Below are 16,595 nucleotides of genomic sequence, written 5' to 3'. Positions count from 1 at the left end.
AACCACTGCAGCCCCAAAAGGGGTTCCCAAACGAGTGTCCTGTAGCCACTTTGCCAACATCATCAGATCATGATCCCTTGTCTTTGGGAGCTGGCTCTTCAGCCTGTGTCCATGTCGAGTTGAAAGCACCACAAAGCACAGGAATGGGTTGCAAACCATCCCCCAGGCTTGGTAAAAAATAATGGCCATTTGCTGCTGTTAAAATAATAATAATCTACAACAGTACATGAGGTTTGTTCCCATGCTTCCAAATTATGATTTCATGTGCACCAAAGCTGCCATGGGAGGGAGTTTTGGGGTAGTTTTTTGCATATACACTCCATAATTTTCCTCCTGTGGTGATGAATGGAGAGAAACTCTGTAAGCTCTGTAAAAATCTAATGTAGAAAAACACTTGCCATCACAGCTCTGCTTATCACCAGTGGCCCCAGCCAGTGTGAGAAAGAGCAGGGAAGATTTAGAGGGAAAGGAAAGGATGAGACCTGACTGCAGGTGTAACACATCCCCAGTGTGTTCATTATGGACAATACTGCCTCTTCGGTACTGAGAGTAAAAACTGTCACTGCCACCAAAAATATCATTTTTATTAAATCATTTTGGCAGCAGTTCAGTGGGGACTTCCAGGCAATCAAGCAGGGCAGCTTTGAGGGCTCCCTGGCTCCCACTCCCTCCAATACCTTCCAGTCCCCAGCCACTGGGATTTTTGCTGGAGACACAGTTCACAACTCCTCCAAAAAAGGCTCCTGAGCCAGGATTTCCAGCTGCCCTCTTAGCCTGAGGTAGGGTCTGCACCAACAAGCACCCACCTTCCCTGGGGTCCATCAGCTGGCGGGATCTTCAGGACCGGTCCAGCCTCTCCAAGGTTGGCTCTGGTTGACAGGGAGCTCTAATTCCCAGAGGTCTTGGCACGATATATTGACCAGCTTCAGCTCCCCTCCTTCTGTAGCCACTCCTCTGCTTCATCCTCTTTTTAAAACCAACACACACAGACAGGTACCACTCATCCAGGTTGCTGTGCTGCTGTTGGCCTGTGAAGTCTAAATGGAAATGACCTGACTGCAGTAATTTGTAATTACAGAGTGTACAAACACTACTGAGAACCAGCAGCTGACTGAGCACTGCGGAAGGCAAGCCAACCAGCAGCTTATTTGTTTCATCCTGTTTGTGGTTTGATTGTAACTGAAGGCTCAGACTGGTTTTTGTTTTCCAGAAAAATAATAATGGGAATGATAATAATAACATACATCGTGTTGTATGCAACAGAAATGGCATTTTACAGTCAGGACTGTTGTATCATCATTATGTTCCTGTGTCTTCCGATCCAAGAAGCACTTATAGCACTCCAATGCTTTTCCTTTTTCTGAAATCCTGCATTTGAATTGCAGGTGACAAGCCTCCCAGTGTGCTGGTCCAACAGCTCTCAGTAATATAAATTAAAAAGTGGAAAGGGAGTGAAAAAGAAGACAGATTAATTTTGAAAGGATTTTTTTTTTTAATGGCAGAATCCTTTTTCACCCAATACCAGTACCCAAATTTAGCTTTTCACTACTGAAATAAATGGATATTCTGAAAACTCCAGATCATTTTGTGACACCTCATTCCAGCATTATGAAATTTCATTAAGGTGGACAAAAATATTTGCTTCCCAGTTCCAGAGCAATGAGAAATGGGCACGAAGGCACTGAAAGCAGCCCCTCTGATTTTTGCCTGGTTCTTTAAATACAGAATAAATTGCACACAGTGTGTCCCAGGAAGGTCACCAGGAGCTCTGCTCTGCTCCTTTTGTGGAGGAGGACGTTCTTCAGTGGTTATTATAAGACTGTAAGACTTTGGGGTTCCAGGGCTTTTTCTGGCCATGTCTCTGACTGAGTGGAATATTTTGTGACTGTATATAGCACGTGGCAAATAGCATAGCAGTGACTGCACAGCACTGTCTGAATTCCCTGGGCAGGGAGTTTTCCCCTCGTTGTGTGTCATTCCCATCCCACTGCCCTGATTCCAGCAGCTCTCACGTGCATCCTCCGCTCCCGTTAATACCGATAGTAATGTGCAGGGAGATCCATATCAAAATAATCATCCTGAATGGGTGTGCTCTGACACAAAAGGAGTATCTCTGGTAGGGATCAGACTTTTTGTAGACTCAGCTTCTTTTGTTTTATCCCCTTACCTCAGGAAGTTATGTGGGAATGAGTGAGAATGGATTTTAGCTCAGTGGCACCTTCCATGCAATAATTTACCTGTAATTCCAGTGGGGTAGTGGCAAAGGGGGAAATGTTGGAGCTGTGGGACATGCTCTGCCTGCACAGGGTTTAGATGACCACAGTATTACACTCAAGTTTTGCAGGACATACACACTCAGGAAGGATGCTTGGCCGAGTTCCAAGTGGCTTCCAATCCACTGATGGAGAGAATCATGGGTTGGTCCTGGGAAACTATTAAAAATACCAAAGCCTTTGTTCTGTCGTTGTCTGCCTGGTTTAAGACTGTTTTCTTCTCAAGGCAATCTTTGAAATGGTCATTTCAGGTTTGCATTTAACTCATTCTACTCCTTAAAAACAAAACACAGTCCCAAGCAAGGTAGGGGCTGAGCTAATTCCCTGGGACCTCTTCCCACAGAGCACATTAACAGTATGGAAACTGTGCATTCCCTTGGTCCAAATACAAACATATTCTGAAATGGAAGAAAAATTATAATCTTCAATGTTCATTTCTCAGAGCTGAGGAGACTGCAGGGCTTCACTGAGCAAACTGACTCAGAGCCTGGTCCTGTTCCCTCTTTCATCTGCAGGTACAAAAGTAAACCCTGTGAGAAATGTGCTCTTAGAGCAGCACCAGGAATCATCCAAAAGGAGATGAGCAGCCTTTATAATTTTCCTTGCTTGTCATTTTTTAATGTGGCTGTATTAGTTCCTGTAATGCTGATGTTGCTGCAGCTCTCAGAGCTTTTCTCAGTGAGAAAAGTGGAGGGGAAATGGTTAATATTAAAATGGTTGACTAGAACAAAGTTGCTCTGGGCCTTGAATGGCAAGAGGAATTAAATGATTAAATCGAAAATCAAGCCATGCCATCTCTGCCGGTTTCTTGGTGTCAGGGGGATTTTTCTGGGCAAGGATCATTCATCCAAATCTTATTTACTCATATCTTGTGTGATCCGAAGTTGAAGTGAGAACTGGCTCCCATTGTAATCTGTAAGGCCTGTTATTCAACAGCACAAAGAGAGCGAATAACGAATGTGCCAAAACCTCTGACAAATCCTCCAGACACGTCTGATGACAGATGACTGACGTGTCTGATGACAGATAACTTGTTTTACACACTGCTGCTATATGTTTCTCAGCTATATATCTGGCTTCCTAGCTTTTCTTTCCAAATGAAAGGGAAGAAAATATGTTTTCCCTGATATATATTACTGCTGTCACTGCCCTCAAACAATGCAGAATTTGATGAGGAACCTCCCATGCTGGTTGATCTCCAAGCTCTAGAGCTGTTACCTGTGCATACTTCACAGCTTGCACGAAGTCTCAAAAAACTCACCCATTAAAACCACACAGATGACTGGATGACTCCATCAGGAGGAATATTGTGCTGAACTGGTTTTATACTTGGGTTCGTGTGCCAGAGTGAAAGATGAAGCTGTTGCCACTGCCAATACCAGTGGTGGCACCAGGAAAGCAGAGTATTTGGAGAGGTTTTGTGGTGTCTGTGTTCTGGCCCCCACCCCATGCAGCCCATAAGGACTCATACAAAATCTGAGGAGCTCAGCTGTGTCTCCTGGTGCAGGTGAGTGCTGTGGTCCTGCTGGACCCGTGTGGTTGCCCTGCCCTTGGGGGTCAAAGCCAACCTTGCAGGTCCTGTGCACGCTGTGCCTTTTTAGGAAAGCAACTCGCCCAGACCAGGCTTTCAGAACCTCAACCACTGTTGTTCATCAACCCCAACAGATCACACAGATCTTTTTCACAGTCTCTCCGGTCTTGATTCACTCTCTGCCACCCCAGACGCTCCTGAAAGCATCTCATCTGATGGCATCACAGCGAGCAACGGGCTGGGGGAGGAAGATATCAGCCCATGGAGGTGTTCTGAGGATGCAGCCACCACCTCCTCAGAGGACCCAAACCTCACAGTGATGAGCACCAGAAAAGACCGAGATTAAACAAGGAAAAGAGACATCAGCTTGTTTCACTGTTGTGACACTAAAGGTCAACTGGAAAAGCTGGTCTCCTGCATGCTCGGGGAGGTTATGGATTGTACAGCTGTGTCCATATATGTTCTGACAGATCTTAAGTGGTGCTTTGCTAGGGAGTTTTAAAATGCAGCAATACACGTCATTTGCTTACAACAGCCAGTTTTCCTCACATCAGCCACCAGTAAGAAATGATTCATGCAAGAGAGGCCACATGTTGAACAGATTCATGTAAACCAGTTATGCTTCATTCAAAGTCAGCTAAAACATTCTCACACAAAAAGTCAACTTAAGCTACTATTTCCCACAATAATAATAATAAAAATAAGCTTAACAAACACTTACTCTGATTGTCCAAGCTCATTTTCTGTTATGTTTCCTTTCACCAGTTTTGTTTGGCAGAGCGTCAAGTAATGTATCAGCAAAAGTATGTGTGTCACAATCTGACAAAAGGAAAAAAAATGTATATTTTTAGTTTTGAAGTGTTTATAATTTCAATAGGTAAAGAGAATACAGGACAAGGAAGAACAAAATAGCATATGCAGAAATGTCAGCAGTGAGCATGAAAGTATAAGCCTGTGAGCTCTTCAGCCTAAGAATGAGCCTGGATGGGAATGAGGTTTTCCAAAGAAGACCAGCATTAATAACTGGAGCCCACTAAACATACTTCTCCATCTAGGTTCTTAGCAGAGTTCCCCTCCAAACTTGGGTTCAAACTACATGTGGGGCTATGGCAAACCCCCAGGACATGATTGTCCTCCAAAATGGTCTGGCTTGGCTGATGACTTCCCAGGACATTTCCACTGTCCCATCCCACTGGGTCCTACTCTTCAGTCATACAAACTCCAGTGATACTCCTGAGGAGTCTTCAGATCCTCCATGTTCTCCACTCATCCCACCACCCCACAGAAGAGCAGCTCAGGAACTGAGAGTAATCACAGTGAAAGAGAGAAATCCTGCCTGAGGGTGCTAAGAATTCCTCCCTTACCTGGTTTTCATGACTTCAGTGCCCAAAGTGATGCCCTTTTTGTGCCAGCCATAGTTCACACATTCCAGTGAGCAGAGGCACCATAATGGTGGCTGCAGAAGCTCCACCAGGCAGGACAAACCCCTCATCCCTGCAGTTAAGGTCCAGCCACCCTTCATGATGAGTGAAACTTCCATCAAGGGCATTTGTTGCTGCAAACCTGTCATCTTGTCCTGAGGAGGGAGAAGAGAGCAGAACACAGCTACAGGAAAAGGGAGAGGGTAGTGGACAACAGGAAGCATGAATAGCAAGAAAAGCAAAAGCCACTGAGCAAAGAAAACTGCTGGAAATACAGAGCAGTAGGGACAGTAGGGCCGGGAATTTTTGCTGTGGGCGATGCATACTGGGAAAAAAAAGCAGGGAGAAAAGCAGCAACCTGAGAAAGAAGTTGAGAAACAGGAGGTCTAATAGATTGTCTGGGCGTGTTTCTTCACCTGAGAGCTGTTCATATGCCAGGCAGTGACAAGGAGCAGCAGGACAGGGAATGGCTTTCCATGGCCACATCAGGTTGCTCTGTGAGGGGCCTCGGGTCCCCCAGAGGGTCGCTGCCAGCCCACCACCACCTCTCACCTTTGAACTGATGTAGCAGGAGCATCAACCTTACAGCTCAAAAGCAATGGAGCAAACAACCCAAGCACAGCAGCTGCTGTGGCACTGGGTGGAGTTGCACAGAAAGTCAAGTGTCTGTGGCTTGATGTCCCAGTTGGAGCTCCTGGGTGCCCATCCCTGCAGCAGTGGGTGGGGGTGAGCAGCATGGGCACGAGCTGGCAGTGTGAATTGCAACATCTGAGCTGCTGGAGCCCCACAGGAGCCCCACAGATGGGCACAGTGATGTCCTCTCTGATCTCTGCTTTATACGGGGGCACACGGGGGTGCAGGGCTGCACAAGCTCACCAGCAGCAGAGGGAGTAGCTGTTGAAAACATCCCTTCCCACCGCAAGCACAGTGATGTTCAGTCCTCTCACTGAATCAATCCCAACACCCTGGAGGGAGGTTGCTGCTGCCTTTGTTGTCTGCCCAGTATTGCAGCTGCCTGCTGCTATACTCCACTGCCCCTTTTCCAATATAAAACACTACAACATCGCTCGAGATAATGAGGTTTTGATCATGGCAAGACGCTCACGACAGAAAACAGCCCAGGCACACAGAGATCAAATAGACCAGCTGCAAACACAGAGGAAAAAAAAAACCACCCAGAGTACATATGACTCGTGTGTGGGTATGTGTGTTATGCAGGAGGCAGGGGCTGGATGGCCAAGGTCTCCCAAGCGACCCTGGGCCACTCAGGGCTTGGGCCCCCAGCATTCCAGGCAGCCTCCTCTCCCGGGACCACTGCCCTGCTCACACGGAGAGGCAGCCAGACGTGAACGTGAGAAAGCTCCCTCAGCCGAGTCCCTTCTGCTGGGTGCTTGTCTTCCCAAATAATCATAATTAAAAGGGGCGTTCATCAAAGGGGGAGCTGGGGTGTGGGCTTGCTCTTTTACCGTGTCTTCATAGCAGGCAAACACGGTGAAAGGGGTTTTTTTTTTTCCTTTGCCCCTTCCAGTACACTCCCCATCCTCCCAGACCAAAGGATCTCAGTAAAATATTTGCCTTCAGGAGAAAAGCTCGTGAGCAGTAACTTTCAGGGTCGTTTACACCTATTTACTGGAGTTAATAAATGTGTAAATTGATTTTTAAACTGTGGACCTAGACCCCTTCAGAGATTACAGTCATAGAGCCAAGTCCAGACGACTGCTATGTCAGTGCAAGTGCAAAATAATGTTGTAAAGATGTTTCAGATTCCTTCTTCTTTTCCCTTTTTCTTTCAGAATCCGTGATATAGGGCTTGAACCTGGGTGTAGACCTGAATTCTGTGAATCCTTTCTTCTTTTTAAGCCTAGAGGAATTTGGAAAGCAGAGCTATCTGTATTGTGACATCCACATATGCTTCTTAGGGAAGATAGACAATATAGATGAAGACATTTTACCTGGTTTAATATCTAAATTATTGCTGGGAAAGAGGGTGTGACACCAGAAGGAGGGGACACATAGCAGTGGAGCATGGCAGGATATGGAATATTCAGAAGAATTAATTATGGGATGAACTGGAAACACCCAACTCCCCTTCACTGCACGAAAGTTGACAGCAGGTTGGAAGGTTCAGTTCCTGGCTCTGCCCTGGACTGCCTGACACTGTTTCACTGGTTTCCATAAGGAATATTTTGCTTTCATGGTCTCTTGTTACAATGATTTCCAACTGACAATGTCTGTGTCACAGCACGAAAAGCCCAAAACTCAGCAGCTTCCACCTGTCATTTACACCTGATGCAAACTGAAAAGGGTGCAGTTCTGCTTTGCTTTCACCCCTGGGGGTTTTCCACAGGTACAAGCAGCAACAACCAGAGGGCTGAGAAGCTCCTGAGAAGCATCAGGACTAGTGTTTCACAGGTAGCCTGCGCACAAGCTCACACACACACACGCACATGAATACAGAACATTTAAAAGCAAAGCCAAACCTCGTAGTTTTATTCTCAGCTGGAAACTTGCTGCTCTCAAAAAAGTTCATTGGAAGCCTTTACTGAAAGAGTGACATTTAATTCTGTAACCAGCTTAAGAGTGAACCTGTAGAAGCATCCTTTATCAATCAGTGGTATCGTGACAATGTGCTGGGGTCCAGGATTCTCTGTGTAATGGTTTTGGAGCTGATCTTGCAAACATACGGACTCAAAGCCCAATAGTGTGTTTTAGGACCCATTTCCTTACATCCCAAAGGGATCAAAGTATCATCCCCTTGCTGAGCCTCCAGTGACTACAAGTTTTAATGTGTATATGTAATTATATGTAATCATATACACAGGATAAGGCCTCAGAGTTCACACTGGTTTGGGTCAGGGAGAGCTGCTGTGAGTGGCAGTAAGGCCAAGCAGGCCTGGCCCTGACCCATCAGCTGTGGGCTTTAGGCTACCCCTCTGCTGCAGGAGGGAAGCTGCTGGGTGGGTGTGCTGGCAGAAGTGCCACTCCTCAGCCTTATCCTTCAGAAGGCAAATAAACTTAATCCCAAATTCACCCGCTGCTGTTTGCCAAGAGCAAATAATGCAGAGTTTGAAGTGAGGTGGGATCACGCTGTTCTGAGGACCTTGGGGAAGGAGAAGGTGTCCAGCACAGCCCTACAGAGCAGGGCAGTTTCCAAACCCTTGAGCAGCTGGTGCACAGCCTTTTCATCCAGAACTCGGCTCATCGGGTGTAAAAGGGGTCTGGATGGACCTGATGCAAATGGAAACGTAGTAAATACCTGTGTATTTGGTATCAGTGGATTTCATAGAATCATAGATTTGTTAGGGCTGGAAGGGACCTTAAAAATCATCTCATTCCAACCCACTGCCATGGGCAGGGACACCTTCCACTAGACCGTGTTGCTCCAAGCCCTGTCCAGCCTGCCCTTGGACACTTCCAGGGATGGGGCATTTTTACCTCCACGGAGAAAAATCTAAATTTTGGTGCCTTTGAACACACACACAGAAATTAACCTGTTTGACACGGAGACAAACCTACACCTAGGAGCCTTTTACCCCTGTGGCACCAGATTGCTGTCACCCCCAAAGCAGTGGCAGCCTCTTATCCACCCTCAGAGGTGTGGCAGGAGACAGGCACACACACACAACACACAACACACACACACAAGCACTGCATGTGCACCTCACAAGAAGAAATGAAAGCACATCATCTAAGTTTGCTCAGGTTTAGCGAAGGTCAGAGATTTTCACACCTAGGTGAGCTGTCATCTGGCTCAGGGCAATTCCCTTTTCTCTCGCATCCTTTGCTGGAACAGCAGGAGAGCTTTACTGGCGTGAAAGACTAAACTGTCTTCGGGCTATAAAGGACTTGAGTCACAAACCACTCCCCTCCCCCTCCTCCCCGAAACACATTTTCCTATTAATTCAGGACCTTCCAAAATTGTCCTAATGTCTCTTCACCTGTTAGTTCTGAAAACCTGCTGAGGGCCGAGGCTTAAACTACGGGAGGTGACAAACCATATGGGATTTGCTCTAGGCAAAGTAATTCTAGACTGATGGAGTCCAAACTTCTCCTGTTTTCAAACGCTGAGTTTCATTTTCCTGAACTTAAACTGAGTGAAGTAATTCCCTAAGAACAACTGCATCATTAAGACACAACAGCAACATCTAAGTAAAGACTAAAAAACAACCACACCGTTAGAAAGTGCAGCAATACTTGCATGAGTGGGCAGCTTCTAAGCTCAGGAATAAACTTGTGTCACTACAGCTTCTGTCAGTACAGTGACCAAGAGGGAGCTCCACATGCCTGGTACTGCAGAGCAATGCTCTCCTTTCTGATTTCTTAAAGAGATATTTAGAATCAAAAACTTTATTACCACTTTTGAGACAAGCTGCCTCTTTAAAATGTTCTTTTTATTAAAACTCTGGTCCTTTCCATTATTAATTTTTTTTTTGCAAGTTCTTTAATTTTTCATTTCTTAAATCTCCCATTCAACAACTATCTTGGCTTTTAATGAAGGGAATTTTTCTGCATCCAGCAAACTGTAAACCATGTCGCTTGGATACAGCAAAAGCTGAAATTCCACAGATTTACATAAAGTCATACACTGTGTTGTGGAGAAAGTGTGCTGGGCATTCTCTGATTTTTGTATCTTGCATTAGAATTTGTAGGCACTTACGAAAGAGGAAAATATAAAGGAAAGAGATATAAAGAGAAAAGAAGAAAGAAGGGGAGAGAAAAAGAAGGAAAGAGAAAGAAGGAAGACAGGAAGAAAGAGAAGAAAGAAAGAAAAAGAAAGTAAGAAAGAAAGCAAGAAAGAAAAAGAAAGAAAAAGAAAGAAAAAGAAGGAAAGAAAGAAAGAAAGAAGGAAGGAAGCTGCTGTGATGAACGTAAAATATGACCTTTTCTCCTTAAAAGTTTGTGCTGTCCGTCTTGTTTAGCACCAGCGCTGCTCACCCTTTCCCTTCAAGACGCTTCGGAGTTGTTAAGCATCTAAGGGTGATAATTTGACTTTCAGCTAAACCGGAGGGCTGCAGCAGACAGCAGTAGGTGGTGATGTAATAGGTACCAACGCACATGGATATATAAATATCGTGGCTAGGGCTAAAGCGCTATGGCTGAGCAGCTATAGAAGAAGATCAGCACTTCAGACAAGACTCCTGGAGTTGAGATCAAGTTCAGAAGCTCTTGCTCCCGGGATTTCCTCTCCATGCAGCCAGCCCAGGGAAACCGCAGATCCTCGGGGGACTGACCACTGAGCTCCCTCCTTTCCCCCCCGCTTGTTTTTTTTTCTTTTTTTTTTTTTCCTTTAATTTCTTTTTTTTTTCTGTTTGGCTTTTTGTCGCTTTTCTTTTTCTCCTTTTTTTTTTTTTTCCTTTTTCCCCCACACCCTCCCAAGTCTTCGACCTCGGCATAAAGTGTGGGGGGTGCGCGGGGGGAAGGAGAGAGAGGTGGCGAGCGCGCATTTTCGGAGCGACCGGCCCGTGGCTGCCACCCCCCCTCTTAAGCCGGGATGCCTCTCCCCGCGGCGCTGCTGCTGCCGGCGCTGCTCCTGGGGCTGCTGTGGCCAGGGGCGGTGCGGGCCCGGTCGCCCCCGGGTCGCCTCCCCGCCGGGCCCCGCCAGCGCCGCTGGGACGCGGCTCTTTTCGCCCGCTCCGTCGCTCGCCTCCCGGCCGAGCGCCGCGATGCCGCCCGCGACGGCGACTACCTCCTGGGCATCAAACGCCTCCGCCGCCTCTACTGCAACGTGGGCATCGGCTTCCACATCCAGGTCCTCCCCGACGGCCGGATCGATGGGATTCACAGCGAGAATCGATATAGTAAGACGGCGCTGCCGCCCGCGGACGGGGCAGGTGAGACGCCCCCGCGACCGCGGATCTGCCCTTCGGGCAGATCCGCGGTCGCGGGGGCGCCTCACCTGCCCCGGGGAGTGGTTTGTCCCCCACAGGAGGGTGGGTGCCTGGCAGAGTTCCCTAAAAAGTCCTGCCGGTGCTGCGTCTCCCCCGAGGGCGGCTGAGCCCATGGGGCGCTCCGGGTTGAGGGGGGGGACCCGTCGGTGCCGCATCAGGTGTCGCGGGGTTGCCTCCGCATCTGAGCGAGCCCGGCTCTCCCCCAAAAACTTGGAGAAGCATCTGCTGCGGGGCTTAACCCCGTGGCTCTGATAGCCAACTGAAACAATAAGGTGCGGGAGGGGAGGGGGGGGGGGGGGGATGTAAGCTGCGCGATGACAAATGTTTCATTTTGCCCTGAGCACGCTCTTGGCTTATTTTAACCTTTGTCTACCCGAGAGAATGCCTGGGGGGCAAATTAAAAATAGGTACTTGGCTAAAAGAAGAGAGGTCCCAGCGTGGGGCATAGGGCAGCACGTGGAGCACATGAGGCTGGGGTTCTGTGGCCACCCACAGCAGGGCTGGGGCGGGGGGATCCGCAGCACGCCGGGGATGGGAGCCTGTAGGTCAGTGCAGCACTGTCACCCCACGCTCCAGGGCGTACCCCTTTGTCCCCCTGATTCCTGTGTCTCCTCTGTAGGTCTGCTGGAAATTTCTCCCGTGGAAAGAGGAGTGGTGAGCATATTTGGTGTTAGGAGCGGACTCTTCGTGGCCATGAATAGCAAAGGCAAACTCTATGGATCTGTAAGTAGCCACCGAGTGTGCGCCTGGGGAGGGGACTGTTGTCAGCTGGGGTGACACGTGTGCACGGTGCTAAAAGCTGCCCAAGCCCCATCCTTGCCTCTCCTGGGTCAGGCAATGCAGAGCAGCCCTGTCTGCCTTGCCAACAGAAGGCGTCCTGCCCACTTGTGCTGCTTGCTGAGGTTTTGAAGTGAACCCCCCTTTTTTGCATGACACTTCTTTGGTTCTCACATAAAAACTGCAGTCACCCAACTATGATTACCCATCTTGCCTACCACACAGACCAACAGAGTAGCCATTTGTGTGGCAAGACCACAAGCTAGCCTCAGGCCATGTGTTTCTGGTAAGTACAAACAGCCCTAGGCAGGTTGGGCAATCGCTTACTCCATCTCTCAGAGGGCACTTGGACTTGTGATAAGCCAGGTCCTCACAAGTGACCCTTTCTGATGTGATGAATCAGTGACTGTCACATACCTATTGATCACTCTTTGCTGATGCTCGTGAAGAGAGTGGGTCTGTTCCCATGACAGTTCACCATCCTTGGGGTTTGATCTTGATTTATAAGAAGAAAGATCTATTAGGAGACAACACAGATCTTTTTTTACACTGAATCTTTGGAAAAGATAGAGACTTCTTATAAAATATATTTGAGGTGGACAGGGCATATCTTTGTCCATGCTGAGCTTTCCTCCTGCTTTTGAGTTCACCTCTGTGTAAGTTACTGTGACCAGCACAATTTCAAACTCGAGTTCCTGGGTCTCCTTCCTTACCCATGAATTTTCTATGTTGTGTTTCCAAAGTATTTTTTGGAGGAGCTCGGGCTGAGGAAGAGCTAGACTATGTCAGTGGTAACTTGGGCATTTTCACATGAAGACATGAAGCATCCAGAATCCTTTTCCAGGGCATCAGTCCTGTTACAGAGGATTTTAACTTACATAAAAGCCAGACAGAATCAGTCACCAAAGTGCCAGAACTTCCGTTGCATCATTTCTTAGGGATACTGCTGCTTTGGTGTCCTGGACAGTAATCTCCAGTCCAGTGTTCAGCTTGGCAGGCTGAGACCTCTCTTACAAATCCCTTGGCTTTTGCCCAGTAGTAAGAGATGAGTTCATTTGTTCCTCTCCAGATAACACACTTGTAACACCTGTCCCCCTTTGTACTCGCTTGCAAAGGAAACCTCATCACTGAAAGGCTGGTGTTGCAGCTCGGTTTTCCTGAGCCATTAACTCAAGTTGCCCAAACCCTTCCTTCGATTTTAAACTTTAAGAAGCGAAAAATACTGTCCATGCTGAGTGTCTTTAAAATGCCTCTTTTCTCCTCAAGCAGCATGAGAAAGTGCTGGTCTAATTCAGACTTTTCTGAAGCCTCTCAGGCAATTTACTGCTGGTGGGGCAACCACTGAGCAATTAGATAAGCAGTGCTGCAGAACTGAGCTTGGGCCTTACCCACCTCAGCTCTGTTAACCCCTGTCCCTCCCAGGGACAGGACTCCTGCTGTCCTTCCCAGCTTCAGGTGTACGTGCCTGGCCTGGGCACAGCATCCCTAATGATCCTCTGATTCCTGAGCCCTGTTTGAAGCTTCAGAGACCACTTCAAAAGGTTACTAAGAAGGGGGGACTCACCTGCAGATATCCCCACAACACACCTCCTACACCTGGTAGCAAGAATATTTCCACACCTGATGTTTAAAATTCCTTCCCTCTCATTCTTTCCTTTTCATTTCAGACCCATTTCAATGACGAGTGCAAATTCAAAGAGATTCTCCTGCCAAACAACTACAATGCCTACGAATCCAGGATTTATCCCGGGATGTACATAGCCCTGAGCAAAAATGGAAGAACAAAGAAAGGCAATAAAGTATCTCCCACAATGACAGTGACACATTTTCTTCCTAGAATCTGAGACATCTCCCTTCAGACCTACCTCAGCACAGGGGAAGACGCGGAACACGTTTGGGGAAAAGAAACATGGTGCACTTTTACTGGAGAGTTTTATGCAAGAGTAGGTGTAAGATATTTAAGTTAATTATTTAAATCTGTATATATTGTCACAAAATTTATTTATAGCTCCGATTTTTCTTTTTTTTTTTTTTTTTTTTTAAATTTCTGAAAGCAAAACAAACCTCCAACCCAAGGTCTTTTTCATTTCACGGTGCAACTAGTAGAAGACTTCCGCTCTGTGGTTTATTTAATTCGTTTCTAAGTTATCACAGGTGTGCTGCTACTCCGTGTCCTAAGCCAGGTGACATCCAATTCCTCTCTCTTCCAACGTTTTGCACTGTTTGTGTGTTGTAGGGTGCCTGCTGTCGTACATGTGTTTGTATGTTTGTTTGTTTGTTACGGTGGCTTTGTTCTCCTCTGCGTGCCTTCCAAACCTCCCCCGTGACTCCCAGAGAAGCTCTTGGCCTCCAAGAAGGAGTGGGATGCCAGTGTGGAGCCACACACAATGCCTGAGCTCCTTTGTGCCGCGTTGCTATTTAATTGGAGCGGGATCGGTTTACCCCGGTGCGGAGAGCGTGGGGCTGGAGAGCCGCCCCACGAATCTGTTTTTAGATCTGCCAGCGCTGAACTTTGAACTTTCCTGCAGTCCCTCTTCTCAGTGGAGAGGCTCAAGCACCTCTGGCAGCTCGGCAGGATTGGGGCTGGGTTTGTCTATTTAGACAAACCACCTTTTTTGGCCCTTAGTGATACAATTGCTTGGCGTAAGGCTAAAAAATAACGTGTCTGTCCCTCTCCCCAAAAATGCACTGTGGAACTACAGTGAACCAGTTTAACTTCATTCAAATCGAATTCAGAGACTACCTTCATTTTTCAAAGTTTGGGGAACTCTGTAATGCTTGTAAGTTTTTAGAAGGCAAAAGCATTTGCTGGTTTCTAGTGAGCACGAGCTCCACAGAGAGAATTTAGATTGATTACAAGGAATTGAGGTTGGTTTGTACTATTTATTATTTTTGCTGCAGTATTTGGAAGGAGAAGTATGCTGCTTTTTTTTTTTTTTTTTGCTGTCTCATTCCCTGATGAAGTTGATTAATTTCTACCTCACTAACTCCCAAAGCCAGTCTCCTAACAAATTCTGCACAGAAGGAAGGTTCCCACTTTCCTGCTTGGGCTCACAGTTCTGGAGGAGGGCCCGGGGGAACAATCGTAATCCCAAATCTCTCTTTTTTTCCATATGTAGCCAAAAGTATTCAGGATAGAGTTGGTTGCATCCTATTTGAGCCTTGTCACGTTTGAGCTATCTTTACCCAGTGGTTTACTTTTAGTAAGGATAATCATGGTGAAAATATTTGCAGACAGCTGTCAGGCTGCAGTACTGTATCGTCATCAAGTAACCCTATATTTCTCTTTATATATTTTTCAAGTGTAACTCGTGTCTCTAACGTGATGAAGGAAAAGACAGGTTTCATTACGGGGGAATCACTAAAAGGATTCATTTGTCTTTTTTGTTCTTTTTTTATTTTTTTTTTTCTGCTTTATAAGATACTTCATCTTTGGGGCATCACAAAGTTAAGCGGGAACCAGGACTAACCACAATGTTTGGTGACTTAGAGGATGTTTACAGATCATCTTCCCATCTAAACTAATTATTTCTGACTACACACAAATTTGAGTTCAGCTTTTTTTTTTTCTTTTTCCTCTTTACATTCCTACACAAAAGCCTTTGTTCCTTTGTAATGGTATAGACCTGCCTGTATCCTCTGCTTACACATGACCTTGAAGACAAACTCTACTCACCAAAGTTCAGTAAGATCAGAGCAGACCAGGACCAGACCTTAAGGCAGATGCTGTCCAAGCAAAAGTAATTAAGAAAAAAGGAAGCCAAATCAAGACAGAGGAAATGTCATGCCTAAGGATTTATTTTTACCTGTAAATTGGAGGATTTCTGTACTTTCTGTGTTTTCTATATGTGAGCAATCATTGTGTAATTATCACCACTACCTCTGACAACTGATGATTTTGTTCCAGCTTTCAGATAGCAAAATCAGACCCCAAAGATTCTCTCTGGGAAATGGTTCTTCTTTGTCACTTTCCACTTTTGTCACTTCATTAAATCCACAACCAACGGCCTCACACAAGATATGCTCAGAGGTAGTTGTTGTAACTTTTAAATATTGTGATAAAACCTCGATGACGATGTTTCATGGTATGAGCTTTTCACCATTTACCAGAATCTGTCTGTAGTTTTATACAGGTGCTGTTCAAGACTGTGGTGTATGTGCTGTGCACACTTAAACACGTAATAAATGATAAACGTTTACAATGCATGACACCCTGGTGTTGATTTTAGCTCTTTATAAGGGAACATATCCTGCAATGAAAGACAGAAAAAAAAAATGCTATTTCCCTTTCCCAAAGCCCAAGGAGTCTTTGTGCCTTTGCCAGCTACTTCACGACTGACAGCCTGGATTTCTTACTCAGCTAAAGTTCCCCCTGCCAGAGCTGGAAATGGTCCAGGAAAGCCCAGCTCCACGGGCTCAGTAACAGATATGCACACTTGCATCTGCCACATGCTGCTGTCCTGACTTGTATTATTTCCCTGGTTATTCATGATGGCAGCTTCTCCTGCAGCATCTAAAATTAACGGTCAGGGGCACAAATCAGCTTTGGGGTTTGTGTTGCTGGCTGTTAACACTACAGACAGACCTGATTGCCTGGTTTGGGCTTTAATGAGTGCTGCTGGCTCGCTCTGTGGAGTGTGACCACACTGATGCAAGAGACTGCAGGATCACCTGTTTGGTTTGAGACAGGCTCTTTTTGCAATTA

At 46.5% G+C, this 16,595-nt stretch overlaps 1 protein-coding gene across 1 annotated transcript; it reads left to right on the top strand.

Annotated features, from left to right (window-relative positions):
- The first annotated feature begins 10,716 nt into the window (after window positions 1-10,716).
- Window positions 10,717-16,064, top strand: FGF4 (fibroblast growth factor 4). The gene is made up of 3 exons (XM_064660086.1): window positions 10,717-11,023; window positions 11,733-11,836; window positions 13,558-16,064. Exons 1-3 carry the CDS (start codon window positions 10,717-10,719, stop codon window positions 13,732-13,734), a joined length of 588 nt encoding a protein of 195 aa, XP_064516156.1. The 3' UTR covers window positions 13,735-16,064.
- The last annotated feature ends 531 nt before the right edge of the window (window positions 16,065-16,595 follow it).

This window comes from Pseudopipra pipra, chromosome 6, assembly GCF_036250125.1.
Source record: "Pseudopipra pipra isolate bDixPip1 chromosome 6, bDixPip1.hap1, whole genome shotgun sequence".
In the NCBI taxonomy this organism is placed as follows: Eukaryota; Metazoa; Chordata; class Aves; order Passeriformes; family Pipridae; genus Pseudopipra; species Pseudopipra pipra.
This window is presented reverse-complemented; position numbering and strand designations above follow the sequence as displayed.